The sequence below is a fragment of the Phoenix dactylifera genome, chromosome 1 (assembly GCF_009389715.1).
Source record: "Phoenix dactylifera cultivar Barhee BC4 chromosome 1, palm_55x_up_171113_PBpolish2nd_filt_p, whole genome shotgun sequence".
Lineage (NCBI taxonomy): Eukaryota > Viridiplantae > Streptophyta > Magnoliopsida > Arecales > Arecaceae > Phoenix > Phoenix dactylifera.
This window is the reverse complement of record NC_052392.1, coordinates 3,637,385-3,651,414: the sequence shown is the minus strand read 5'-3', so window position 1 is coordinate 3,651,414 and position 14,030 is coordinate 3,637,385. Positions and strand designations below refer to the sequence as shown.

Here is a 14,030-nt window from a genome sequence, read left to right as displayed (position 1 = left end):
CTAGCATTGCATGTTAGCATTGTAAGCTAGTTGTTCTTTATGACCGGCAGGTTAGTAGTTGCACATTGGCATGTCAGCAGTGGGGCAAGGATTGTAACTTTCGCATGAAAGAATGATTCACCTTCCTTCTCTCGACTCCACTGTTGGATCACAGGTTGCTTCCAGTCGGTGCAGGCAGATGAATGGAGTTTGGAGTGTTTGGAGAGAAATGCAGGGCATGATCTGATGGTTGAAAGGCATCGTATGATCAATCATTCTTTTAGGAGAGATACACCACGAGTCTGTCAGCAGTATACTCGTTCTATGTAACAGGAGCAGCTCAGTTTTTTTTTTTTTTTTTGATTTTTTTTTGAATAGAAGGGAGTCTCTTCATATAACTACCATGGGGTTCTCTATCGAACATATACTCGAGGCATAATCTTGCAGGTGACAGCACTTGAAACCCCCCGAGGCCCGTAAGCGGAGAGGTATGACCGCTTAGATAATATCCAGGTTGGTTTGCTTTCGCATGTCACTTGACTTTGCTGGGGCATTGCTTTCTTTTATTCATATAAAAAGTTACAGTAGATGTGTGATTGTTCTCTGTGTGTGTGTGAAATTGGTGGCAGGCTTGCACAGGCTAATTGTCACGCTGATTATATAACCTATCAACCTTCTATTTTCACCAACAGGTAATATTTTCCATGCACAGTGATTACCAGTGATTACTAATGATGTTGTTGTGTGGCTTATAGTGCAAGTAGGCCAATGTTCGCTAGGTTAAATTGAAATCTCGTCTATTCTTGTCTACCCTCCTGCATTTATTTTTTTTATTCTATGTTTTTATTTTTGTTAGGAAGAAATCTGTGCATTCCCTTTTGGCATGGGTAGTTTCTGGCTGTACCAGTTTTGCGAGGTGTTATATATACACCTTTTTTTTATGTAGAAATGTGGTCCAATCATTTTTTTTCTTCCAACACGGCTAGTGAACTTTTTAAATAAGATCAGTTCCGGTTGCAACACATTTCGTCATGCGGATAAGAAGAAATTCCAATGCTCAGAGAACATAAAACTCTAATAAGATGTTGTGAGTAAGAGAGGGTCATTTTAATTCACTTTTTCATTTCATTGTTCGTTTCATATATATATTTATATTATATATCTATAGATTTAATTAATAATTATTGGTAATATGCGAATTTAATTGAATAGTAGACATTTTGTACATTATTGACAATATTTAATTATTTATATTATATATTTTCTAAAATATTTAAAATAATTATTAATATTTTTAATATTTTAAAATGACCATAAAAACTGAGTCTTTAGTGGTAATTTATGATCTCATCGATGCGTTTTAAATAGATTTGTATTAGACATAAATGAGCTTGAGATCAAATTTTTTTAATATTTTAAACTTATTTTAATCTATTTAATAATTAAAATGAGTTATGACCAAATCTATTTATTTTATTTAAGATATATTGAATCTGTTTAAAATTTATTGGACCTGTTCCTAGCTATTTAACCGGTTAAACCCACTCAACTTATTTCGTTTAACTTGATTGATCTATTTATTTAATGAGTTATGCCCGCGCCCTTCTCTCTCTCCCTCCTCGTTCTTCATCAAACTCATCGCACATGATGCTACCCCCTTTTAAGACCCACCACCAACAACAACTTCTTCCGCCGGGAATTTTTCCTTCCGCAGAATGAAATGGAAAACTTCTCTCTTTTAATGGAAAACTTCTCTCTTTTATCTTGATCTTTTATCTCAATTCTTTACGGAATTATTGGAAACGTACTAAATTTGGGCACAATTTTATTAGAAACCTACCAAATCAGGGTACGAAATCTTCTCTTTATAAACGATCTTCGAGAGTTTGGAGAGAAGATCTCGTGCCCAAGTTTGGTAGGTTTCGAATGAAATCTCGCGCCCAAGTTTGGTAGGTTTCCAATCAGAATTCTTTTCGGATCTCTCACAAAAGCTAAATCTCCGTCTCTCGTGCGCGCGGGACCTTGTCTTCGAATGCCGTTATCTGCGTCGAATCTGATCTTTACTCTCGTTGTCAGGGACACGGTAAGCGTCGTTAGTGACACGGTAAGCGTCGTTAATCCTCCCATATATCGAAAAGCTTTGAGTTTCAGTGTTTTAGGGTTTGAATTTGATGCAAAAAGGTTGGTTCCTTTGGAAATTAGGGAGGAACGTGGGTTTCCTGTGGGGTTTGCGAGCTCCATTTTCATTTGGAGAGCTCTCAGATGCCAAACGTGTCTAAATTTCGGGTTATTTTGGGAGGTGGGGGCTAAAGATGGGATCTTTTTGAGTGCAAACTGCTAAGGGAACGACGTTTGGTTTGGTGGTAGATTAAGAACTACGTTATGAGTCTGAGCTCTTTTGTGATGATGTGGACGGTTCTATATTTTTTAATGATGATTTGGAGTCGTTAATCCTTTTATTTGGGTGAGATTTAACATTCCATTGATGGGTTCACGGTGGCATTGATGGAATTTCTAGAATATGGAGATTTTGGCCACTGGGTTTTCTTCAAATGATTTTATTTTTGCTCTAATAGGGAAGACTGCTCTAACTTTTATGATTTGAAACATTGTGTCATTATGTATGTTATGCTGGAAACTTGGTTTTCTTTGTTTAGAAAAGTTTACTTTCTAATTAAAATGCAGGAATGTGAGATTTCTGAAGACAGATGGCTTCTTGGTGGTCTTCTTCAGGATGTTCTGAAGGATATGAAGATCTTTTTTGCTGTAAGAGGGATTTAATGTAAGAGGGAAAGAGGATAAGACCCTTTTTTATGATTCAGAAGGTTCTGACATTGGATGTTTATGCTAAGTAAAGTTGGTGATCTTTGTTCAGCACAGTAAAGAAATGTGAGACTCTGAAGACTTTGATATGTTGTAGGCAGACTTCTGCAGGTTGTTGAAAAAAAATGAAGACTTTGTAAAAGATTGCTGGATGAAGACCTGTAGTTTGCTGGAAGATGGAAAGAGGATTCTAATTTGCTGACATAAGAGGTGCGGGGTTGTGGTGATTATGGATTCAGAAAATTTAAAAGATGTCATTGATCTTGAGACTGGCACAAGTAGGACAAGCAGTGCACAAGAAGGATCTGACAACAGTTTCAGTAGTGGGAATGCAAAGAAGTTGTTGACTAGAGTCTGGAGTGGCCTTGGTGGATTGATGATGGGTGAAGAAGCTGTTAACTTGGGTAATGTTTTCTCCTGTTCTATTGATGGTTGTTATGAGAACGGAGAAATTTTAGCAAAAGAGAGGTTTGACAGAGAGGACAATGTGGGTCCTTTTAAGAAGATAGTAGAAACTGATAGGCCAAGAAGGAAGGCTTCCAAAAGGCCTCCAAAACCACCCCGGCCTCCCAAGTCTCTGTCACTGAATGCTTTTGACCAGAAGTTAGTCAACGAGATATCTGAGCTTGCCATGTTGAGGCAGGCAAGAATTGAACGAATGAAGATGCTAAAGAAGAAAAGGAACACCAAGGCAGCATCTTCGAACACCAACTTGTGTGCCATGGTTATCACCATTCTCTTCTTCCTCATCATTATATGGAAAGGTATATCTGTATTTTGATACCTATGATTGTTAGTTTTTGTTTGCAATTCCATCCTTCGTATAGCTGTTACGTAAGCATATTGGAGTGGCTAGATGAAAACTATTTAGTCATGTTAGATTTTGTGAAATATGCATTTTATTACAATAATATATTTTTATTTTAATATTCTTTTCCAAAATAAAACTATAGATTTGAATATTTACTGTATCTTGGATGTTGGCAAGTTTGTAGCCTAAGATTTTTTTTTTTATTTATGTGAGACTTCTCTTATCGTTCTTTTGCATATGTAGTTGCATCCTTTTTTGTCACAAAATAAGAACTTCCTTAAGAGTTGGGAGACTATTATGTAATGGTATATGTTTTCAATATTTACAGTTGTGTTCTGTCCACGAGGACATTGAAGTAGGATCTTGAGGGACTTTTGTCTAATTGGAAGGAAAGAGAGTCTAGTTATGGTTTAAATTAATATTCTCGACTGCTATCTCTAAAGACAGCCCCTCTTGTATAGTATCGATCTCTCCCATTTCTTAATTTATTATGCTTGTATCTATAAATTCACATGGACCTTAACAGGGATCCATTTTTTTGGGCAATCAGGCATTGCTGAAGGTCCTTCTTTGTATTTTTTGTTGGCTGAAGTACTAATTCTCTCAGACTGATTAACCTGTAGATGAATTTAGCTTGGTTGCAACTAAAAACTCAACCATTTATGAATTTTTCTGGAGGCTTTCACTTTTTTGTTTACCTTATCCTTTCATGAAATTGTGGTGGATCCCAACTGGGATTTCTGATATCTTGAAGATTCTAACATGCTTACTTCTTTGTAATGTCTGTAGTACATGAATTTTTCTTTTTTTTTTCTTTTCTTGTTTTGTTTTGTGTGCGTGTGTCTTTGGGATATTTCTTCTTGTTTGCTCCATGCTGGGACCCTTTATGCACGATTTTTAATAAATTAAGGAAAAAGGGTTTGAGAAGAAGAGTATTGAATAGGAAAGGGATGAAACAAGGATTAACTGGGCATTATGTTTTTAAAAAGACATAAGACACTGTAGTTCTACTTCCATTGTTGTAGATAAATGCTGAAACTTTTTCCTTTCTTCTGACGTGTGGTGCTTTCGCTTAAAACCAAAAAGATTTTACCTTATAGATAAAGGATTCTTTCTCGCTTAGTTTTAAGGATGTTTGCCACGAGCAATCACATCTGGCATAAAAATCAGCATATCTTAATTTTCAGTTGGACTCATGTCTCTGACATTAATAATCAAGATATAACATTGATGCAGTAGCAAATTCCCTTTGGTTTATGTTGGTCCTTTCTATGTTATTTGGAGTTTAGTTTGGTATACACAGGTCTAGGTTTATGTCTAGGGTGACTTTGTTCTACAATAAAGACCATATCCTAGATAATATTTTATCATATCCTATATATAATTTATGGTTTTAAAATTACTGCATCCATGCTAGAGTTCAGGAACGTACCCATTGATTGCTAAGTCATATTTTATTGTTCTGTCCCCTCTTTTTCCTCAAAAAACAAAGAAAATTGTCTGCATTTCTTGTTGATCATATGCCAATTATGGAAATATCCTGCTAGAAAAAGCTGCATAAGAATCTAGAAAGCCCACCTTACTCATCAAGGAAGGTTTGTAGGTTATTATGGAAACTTCATGAGCAAGAAAACCCCAATAGTCTTTAAGCTATATGTGCTGTAAAAATGCATGAAGTTTGCATAAATTGTTATTGATACTTAATCTGCAATACTGTAGATTGCAAGCTATTCATTGAGATATCTTTTTGGAAAGAAATCTACCAGAACACTGAAATCATGCTATTTTTTTGTAAATAAAATGTCATCAGTCAGTTTCGGCAATATGATGGTGGGTGTACAAGGGATCTGGATCAGAATTTAAAATTCCTTGCTATTTTTTCTTCTAAATTTTAGCTCGATATTTGAACGGGGTTTTTCAGAGCAAGTCCAGCTTTAGCCTTTCCTGATCCTTCTTGGTCATCATTATTTGTTTGGATAGGATCATTTTTAGTTTAGTTTCAGCAGAGCTTCTTAAGTGGCTTTCTTGGTTCACCAAATCAGCTTCTCCTAAGTGTGCTACATATTTTTCTTTGATTAATTGAATCTTCACTGTCACCATACCTAATCGGCTCATCCTTCTCATTTAGAAAAATGAATCTGTTATGGGATGATTAGGATATTATGTCTTATGAGACCTTAAACACACATGCCACTACAGCAAAAATGGAGAGAATAGATTTAGAAGAAAAAACTAACCTTTTTACTGGTGAATAAAAGCTAATGCATCCTGTTAAAACAAGAAAATCTTGCACTTGCATCTTATTAGTTCTATCATGTCTTATTTCCTTTTCTCCTTTCCACCCAGTACAGCCATGAGTGCATGCATTAACTATTTATTTTGTTCAGCATCAACATTCTTCTGTTAAATAATGGAGATTGAGCATTTGTTTATCTATCTCCTCTTTTTTGTTCTAATTGCAGCATTATAGAGCAGGTATATTGGCTGTGTATGTCTATGGAGAAGCAGGCAGATGTGTAATTGTAGCAGGATTTGGGAGAGTGAAAAGGATTGATATCTCCATCTTGAAAAGAAATAAAACAAGGTACCATGTTCCGGTAAAATGTACTCGCTGCCCTTTTTTTTTCTTTTCTTTTGTAGCAAGCTATGTTTGGAAGGTTGTGACCTCGGAGCTTTTTATTGTTATTGATAGATTAAGAGACTTGCCAATAGAGCTAGAAGTAATTCTCTAGAAGAAAATTTGAAGTACATAATCATGAGCTTCCTATCTAGAACTCAAAGGACCTAACTTGCCCCAAAATGGTTTTTGACATTATTTGAACTTCTAGTCTCCTTTGTCTTGTTTCTTGATTTCTATGTCATCTTTGATGCAATGCAAAGCTTTTGTCTTTGGCTGAAAGATTGGCAACTTTTAGAACAAGATTTCCTACCAAAGCTTATGGTGGAAGAACTGAAGAAAGAATGCATTTTTTTCGAATGGAAAGATAGGGAATCAACCCATCAATTTATTGAGAGAACGGATCAAAAGCAATACAAGAACACTGACCTAAAAGCAATAGAAGGAAGAATGGACTGTAAAGACATGTTTCCGACAAAAATGTTTCATCTGAAGAAAAATGTAGCAAACTCATCTTGATGTTGATAGCATAGGAAAAAGATTGTTCTCTATAGAAGTACTTAAAAAGATAAACACCAGTAAATGCACAGTAATTGTCCATGAGTAAGATGCTGAGCTTATAGGAAGACAAATAAACTAAACTGTATGACTAGAGGACCAAGTCGGAAAAATACTGGTAAGGATTAAAATCTTCTTCTTGAAGACATTGGAAATATACATAGCGAAAAATGTGAAACACCACCGTAAGACGGGTAGACGGAGAATTTGGTTGAATTTGGTGGGCAACACTTGCAAGAGATTTATGTTTGGCTTACATTGATGTGGTTAATGCACCCTATCTTGGTAAGCTATAAAAGTGTGGGTATCAAGAAAGGAATAAGGGGGGCTCCAGAACACAGAGGGTTGTCTTGAGATGCAAGGGCTTCTGATTGTGTTTAGCAAACTGAGAAGAGGAAGAAAGGAAAAAATGTAAGATCCTTGAAATGAAGAGAAGTATGGCTGATGCTTGTGAGGAAGGGGTATTCTTGTTTAGAAGAAGGGTGTTCCACCTGACATAAAGCAAAGCTGATCAATGTCTTGATTAGTGGTGCAAGTTTGTTTAGTCAATTTCTAGTCCATCTGACATAAAGCGAAGCGAAATTAGTTTTTAAGTCTTTAACATTTGATCTGAGATACATTCATCTACCAGAAAGAGGAAAAAAAAAAAAACAGCCAATGCATTACCAGCTTAGTTTTGAATCAAAAAGCCAGCTTATATCTCTGTGGGGATTGTTTCCTGGTTCCACTCTTCCCTTCACAATAATTCATGATCTCAACAATTTTTGATATGCCTTGCCCATCCTCTTCTATAAAAAAAAGGAAAGAAAGAAAAAGTGTATGGAATTACAAGGGAGATTCTATTGGGCAATGGATAAGAAGGAAAGTTATCAACCTGGTCTCCCCATGAACTTTGGAGATAACGGGGAGAGAGTAAAGATTTTCTTATTTTATTTTTTCTTTAAAAAATGAGAGATAAATGCACTCTTGAACCCATTCACATACATGTGCATGTGGGCATGCCATTTTTCCATGACATGGCACATTCTTTGTAGAGGCCCAAACAATCCTTCCTAAGCTCTTAAGATCCTGTCGATGGCTTCAAGAGGCAGCAATTGGTCCAAATCTAGATGAGGTACAAATAAGCACCAGCCACAGTTAATGCTATTAAATGTAATGGGCTTGATTGCAAGAATTTTGGTAAGAGATCAAACGGGTGGCAGTTGATGAATGGAATTAGAGCTAAAAAAGACTCAGGTCGGGTTCAGGTGGGTAGGTCAGGCAACCCACTTGAGCCTATCCTAAGTAGGTATGATAATTTATGATCCAATCCATCAATCTCACTTGTGAATGATTTGACGATCATAAACGGATCACCTATATCGATCTATTTATGAAATGGGTTGGGTTCGAATTGAGACCTTTGACCCATTTAATGTATTCTGATTTGTTTAATAATTGGGTTGGCTCATAACCCAATCTATTTAACTCGTTTATGACTTATTTAACCCGTTTAAAACCTACTGTTTCTATATTTTCTAATCCAATCTGCTTAACCTATTAAAATCTATTTAATTTGTTAGAATTCTGTTTAACTTGTTTAACTTGAATTTGACCCGTTTAATAAATAGGTTGTGGGCCGAGTTAGGTTACTTGTTTAATAAGCTAGTCGGGTTTAGACATGATTTTTTGACTTATTTAATAAATATGTCAGATTCGGATTGATGAATTTTTAATCCGACCCAATAATTACCATCCCTAGTCATACGCCTGAGGTTAGTCTTCTATTGCCGAGCTCAAGCGCCGCTAGAGTGGAACAGGAATCACCCAAAGCATTAACCAGATATAGAAATAAAAAATAAAACACCAATAGTCATTTTGGAAATGCTATGTCATTGTTATCTTAGAATATTCTTCTAAGATTTTTTTTCTAGGAGTCAAGAATAGAATCAAGCCATGATCTTAGCAATCAAGGGTCAACTTAAGCCATAATCAATAGTGCTATTTTTGAATATTCTCCTCTAATTTTGTACAGATAGTTATTATAGCATGTAAATATTCAATAGTTATTATAGCTACAGTTTGACATTTTTGTACAGATATACTTATCATTTTTGTTCCCATTTTTGTTGTTCTTTGTACTTATATAGAAACCCATGCTTGGGTTAGGAAGGGGTAAAAGTGACCACCAATGGATCATGCTCTACATGGGCATAGATTGGGGCACAACATTTTAATTAATCTTTCCTCTCCCCACTTTGCTCCTTTTAACCTAGCTATTCTGGTTTTTCTTTTTGAATTCTTGAAATGAACACAACGAATAGGAATAATCAAAACACCAATAGTCATGCCTATTAATAGCTACTTTACAAATAGTTCCTATTTTTTGTTTGTCTATTGTTTTTGATATAATTCTAGCTTAAAGATACTTTTTACCAAGAAAACAAAAATAAAAAGATAGGTGTAAATGGAATAATTATGATAGGCATAAAAATAAAAAGATATGTTGTGGGTAATTTATGACAGTTTTTCTCTTGAAATAGTTAGGCTTATCGTAAACAAATTCGACTGGATTTATTATTCCTTGCTCATGCCTGCAACAAGGAGAGAAGGTCATTCCCTGCTTTGTAAACCATTATATATTAGTATATTTTTAGTATTCATTAATAACTTGAATGTGCAATGCGCATGAGCAGTAGATGAAAAACAAAAGGCTAATAGTCTTATCTATTTCAAAATTCTTACATGATATGAATGGTTAGATGACTTCAGAAAAAAATGGTGCAGTCCTCTAAAAAAAGTGAATGGAAGTCAGGGCTGGAGAGGCTTATAGGCTAGCATAAGACTTTTCTTTTTAATTTTCCATCCTTATAAATCAATTCAAATAGCTATCTTCAACATCAATCTCCACTTGTTACTAACAGTAATTAATATTGATAGCAGGCCTTGAGCTGAAACAATACAATCAAATAAATCATATTATTCTTGAGCTACACATCTAGTAAGATATTCACAAGAGACCAGGCACCATGTAATCATGTTGTTAATATTGCTCTAATATTTAAAGCAAGGTCTACAATACCGGTTTCATATAGGTACTATATTGGTACAGTATTAGTATAAATCAATTCTTGTTATTGATATGTTTCTTGTATCGAGTGTTGATTCGCTATCGATACAGTATTGTTCGATATTCCAATATGGCAAATTATAATTTGAAAGATTTATGAGAATGGAAATAGAATTTATAGAATTGGTATATGTATATACTTTCTTTTTCACTCTTCAGACAACATCATCATAAAAATCATAGATGTAAAATAAAATAATAATTGAAAATTTCTGTAAAACAGTGTTGTTCCTTAAATTAATTAAACAGTTTTGACTAACGACCAAAACTTAAACAAAATGCAAACACCAAGATCAATATGCATTAACACAATTGCAGTCGGCAACGTAAAGCAACGTAATGGGTGGAGGCGGCTCACACGTCACAATCATCAGAGGTGAGGGGAAATAGCACAGCGGCCAAAAATGACTAGTCAATATCCAATAGTATGGCATCAAACTCACCTCCACAATTGAATATCCTATATGCATAAAAAGTAAAATTTTTATTGAAGACCAATAAATCATTGATTTAAAGTAATTTCTATATCAAATTTATGAGACATTTCATATGGAAAAGTAAGAACTTTAACTCAAGACAATTTATATTTCTAGAGAATGAAATGAACGAATTGTATAAATTGTCTCCTCACTTGCTTATGTATCATTTTTCACTTTTAGTTATTATTTTATTTCTCCATTGAAAAGGAATTATCATCCTAATAACATTTAATTTCCTTAATTTACACCAATTGAATGTAAGAGAGATCTTGGTGCATGAAATGATGAAACTATGCTCAAGCTCAGCTTAAAGTTAAGAGGAAATCAGTTATGATAGACTTTTCACTTGCTAAACCACCCATGGCATGAGTCCTTTAAAATATCTAGAACTTTAATTCTTTGCATTTTTTTTATCATTGTTTCTTAACAGTAATATAATAAATAAAGTTACTAAAAATGTTCAGACAAGGAATTTCATTATAATCTAATTAAATTAGATGTAATGCAAAACAAATAAAAATCTTTTTAATGAAGCACATATCTTTTGGTATGCAATTAATAAAACTTCTTTTGAGTACAATAACATGATCTTCATCCAAACTCTAAATTATTATATTCTTATTTAGGATCATTGATTTCATAATAATTGTAATAACAAAACTCTTTGGTTTTATCGTATTCAAACCATGTATTAGCTTTTTAAATGAATAAATAGGCATCGGGAGTGGTCCAAATTTATCATTTTCCATAGTTGATTAATTTCCTCCACTATCTCAAACTGCTTATGAAATATAAGAATTGTAGATTAGAATTATTATATATAATCCTAAATAGTGTATTTTCTAATAGAGAGGAGGGAGAAAAGCTTAAATGTTGGGGCATGCAATTTATCACATGAATTGTATTGAGCTGTTGCAAGCTCACAAAGAGTTCATGAAATCATAAGAACACTGGGAATCATCGAGTAACTGTCTCGACAAGCTTAGGCTTGGATGACGAATAGACCAGAACTGAAGTCATAATATTTCCCAAGAAAAAAATGAAATTCAACAACATCTCCATTGAACTAAACTCCTTATGCTGGATGAATATCATTCCTAATGATCTATCAGATCTGACTCCATTTATCTCGATGAATATTCTTGTTGTTTTCGTATTTTTGTTTCACTACGATTAGTTAGATAACAAGTAGAGATTGATGTTGAACATAGTGTTTGCAAGGAGTAAATCTTTGCTATTCATTAAATTATTGGACCTCTAGTCTTATAGCTTTGTATCCGTTGGAGATAAGAAATCTATATCTACAAGTGTCTTTCCTAACAATATCTTTGGCTTTAATTAAGGAGCGTCCTTTGTAGTTATAAAAGTCGAATATGAACTATCCTAACTATTTATGGTTTCTTGTTCACACTGTAGGTATCATGGTTAATATGAGTTGAGATTGATAAAGAAGAGATATTAAGAGGGTGGATATTTGTACTTTTCAGCTTAAAGGCCCACTTACACAGTAGACATCTCACAATGCCAAGTCATGAGGTGGTGCATAAGAACTGAGGTGTGAAAGGAGAAAATATCATTTGTATCATTATCATCATTTCCCATTTGTCATTATCTCTTCAATGGAATGGTGGTGATTAATATTGCGTGAGAGAGCGAGAGATGTTATCAAGTACGTGGGGTGGCAACTTTTTGGTTTTGTTGTTGAAGTGAAAAATTTTAATTTGAACAGATGGACGATGGAAAGGCTCAGAACAATCGATATTTATGGTTTTCAAACTTTATCACTTAAATTTAGATTTTGGATTTATCTATCTATGCGATGCATTAATCTTTGGAGGTTAGCTGTATTATTCATGAAGAAAGAGAGCTTTGGTGTTCAAAGTATAAAGGACCATCATGTCAAAATCCAGCTTAACTAATGAGAAAAAGGTCAAAGTTTTATCACATGTTTGATGTGAAGGCTGACTCTAATATCTATCAAGCTTAAATAGGTAGGTAGAGAAGTAGTTGTTCGATAACCCCCTAGTTGGCCAATCTTGGATGTGTGCCCTACTATTTTCTCACCATCATCTTGGTAGCCACTTCTTTTTTATTATTATTATTATTATTCTTTTCTTTTGACTGTGCCGGAGCTGTAAAGGGGCTCCAGGAGGGTGCCATGGTTGCAAGCATAAAATTGGACACACACACACACACACACACACACACACACACACACACATACATACATATACACACATATATAGACATACATATACATACATACATACATACATACATATATATGTGTGTGTATATATGTGTGTGTGTATATATGTATGTATGTATGTATGTGTGTGTGTGTGTATGTGTGTGTGTGTGTATCTATGTGTATGTGAGTATACATATATATATATATATATATATATATATATATATATATATATATACATATATATATATATACATACATATATATATACATACATATATATATATATACATACATATGTATATATATACATACATATGTATATATATACATACATATATATATATATACATACATATATATATATATACATACATATATATATATATACATACATATATATATATACACACATATACATATTATGTATGTGTATGTATGTATGTATGTATATAAAAGCTCGTCACCCTGCCAATTAATACCTAAGATGCTACCACGAGTATCACCATCAGTTCCCTATTTATGAAAGAAAAGTGCAGCTGAAAGCCTGAAATAATGCAAGTTTTCTTTTCCAAAGTGTTGTGAGAGTCAACGCTCGTCATCCTCTCAATGAATACCTGAACGGTGCTACCACACGAAGCACCATGACTTCCCTATTTATGAAAGAAAAGTGCAGCTGAAATATAACTTCCAAAATTGTGGCCAAAAGCGTCTCAAACAAATTGATGTTTATTTGATTGGTTGTGCAACATTCTTGGCCACAAATCTTTCTGCCACCTAATTGTATTATTTTCTGAGCGACATTAATTTTCTTTGGTATTATTTCGTGGCCTCGACATTAGTCATGCATCCCTCCCTTGAGATTTGAGATGTCTAATGTGTGACATGCACCTGTATGTCTCTATGCATCTCTAGATAGGATGAACGGCTTAAAACCCAATGGCCATCCACATCACATCCATTGCATTTGGTTGGCCAGCAGCGTGTCGTTAGCTATGTAATTCTGAAATTTCAAGCATCAAACAGTCCAAGAATACTAATGTCATGAAGGACCACATTTTTTCAATGCAGAAAGAGGGAAGGATACGATGTAGCTGGATACATAGTCTGTCAAGACAAGCTATGGCTTCCATATCCGAGAATATTGGTTTCACATGCAAGATTCCATGCATCACAAGCATGAAACAACAATCGCACTTGGCATGTGTAGTCCACTTGAGTTCAAGAGAGGAGAACATGGTAGAATTGATAATATGAAGATCAATGTCTCGCACTGAGGAGTTTTGAGTTTTAGTAGTGCAGAGGTTAGATAGATTAAAGAATGTAGCCGTGTGCAAATTTCAGAGATTTCTTTTAAAAGCTCTATATTACATGAAAAGAACTAATGCTAGGGATTAATATTATTTTTTTGAAAGGTAGGTATCTTTCAATATCTAATTTAAGCTATGATACCTTAATTACTG

General features: G+C 34.3%; 1 protein-coding gene across 6 annotated transcripts; it reads left to right on the top strand.

Moving 5' to 3' along the window:
- The first annotated feature begins 268 nt into the window (after nt 1-268).
- Nucleotides 269-12,166, top strand: LOC103721023. 6 transcript variants are annotated; one of them, XM_039124194.1, is made up of 5 exons: nt 269-492; nt 609-671; nt 2,665-3,566; nt 6,089-6,197; nt 11,793-12,166. In XM_039124194.1, exons 3-5 carry the CDS (start codon nt 3,032-3,034, stop codon nt 11,803-11,805), a joined length of 657 nt encoding a protein of 218 aa, XP_038980122.1. In that variant the 5' UTR covers nt 269-492; nt 609-671; nt 2,665-3,031; the 3' UTR covers nt 11,806-12,166. The 6 variants fall into 6 exon arrangements, with proteins under 6 accessions (XP_038980122.1, XP_026665792.2, XP_026665793.2 ...); XM_026809991.2 differs by lacking the exon at nt 11,793-12,166 and having other exon boundaries at nt 6,089-6,457; XM_026809992.2 differs by lacking the exon at nt 11,793-12,166 and having other exon boundaries at nt 6,076-6,204.
- The last annotated feature ends 1,864 nt before the right edge of the window (nt 12,167-14,030 follow it).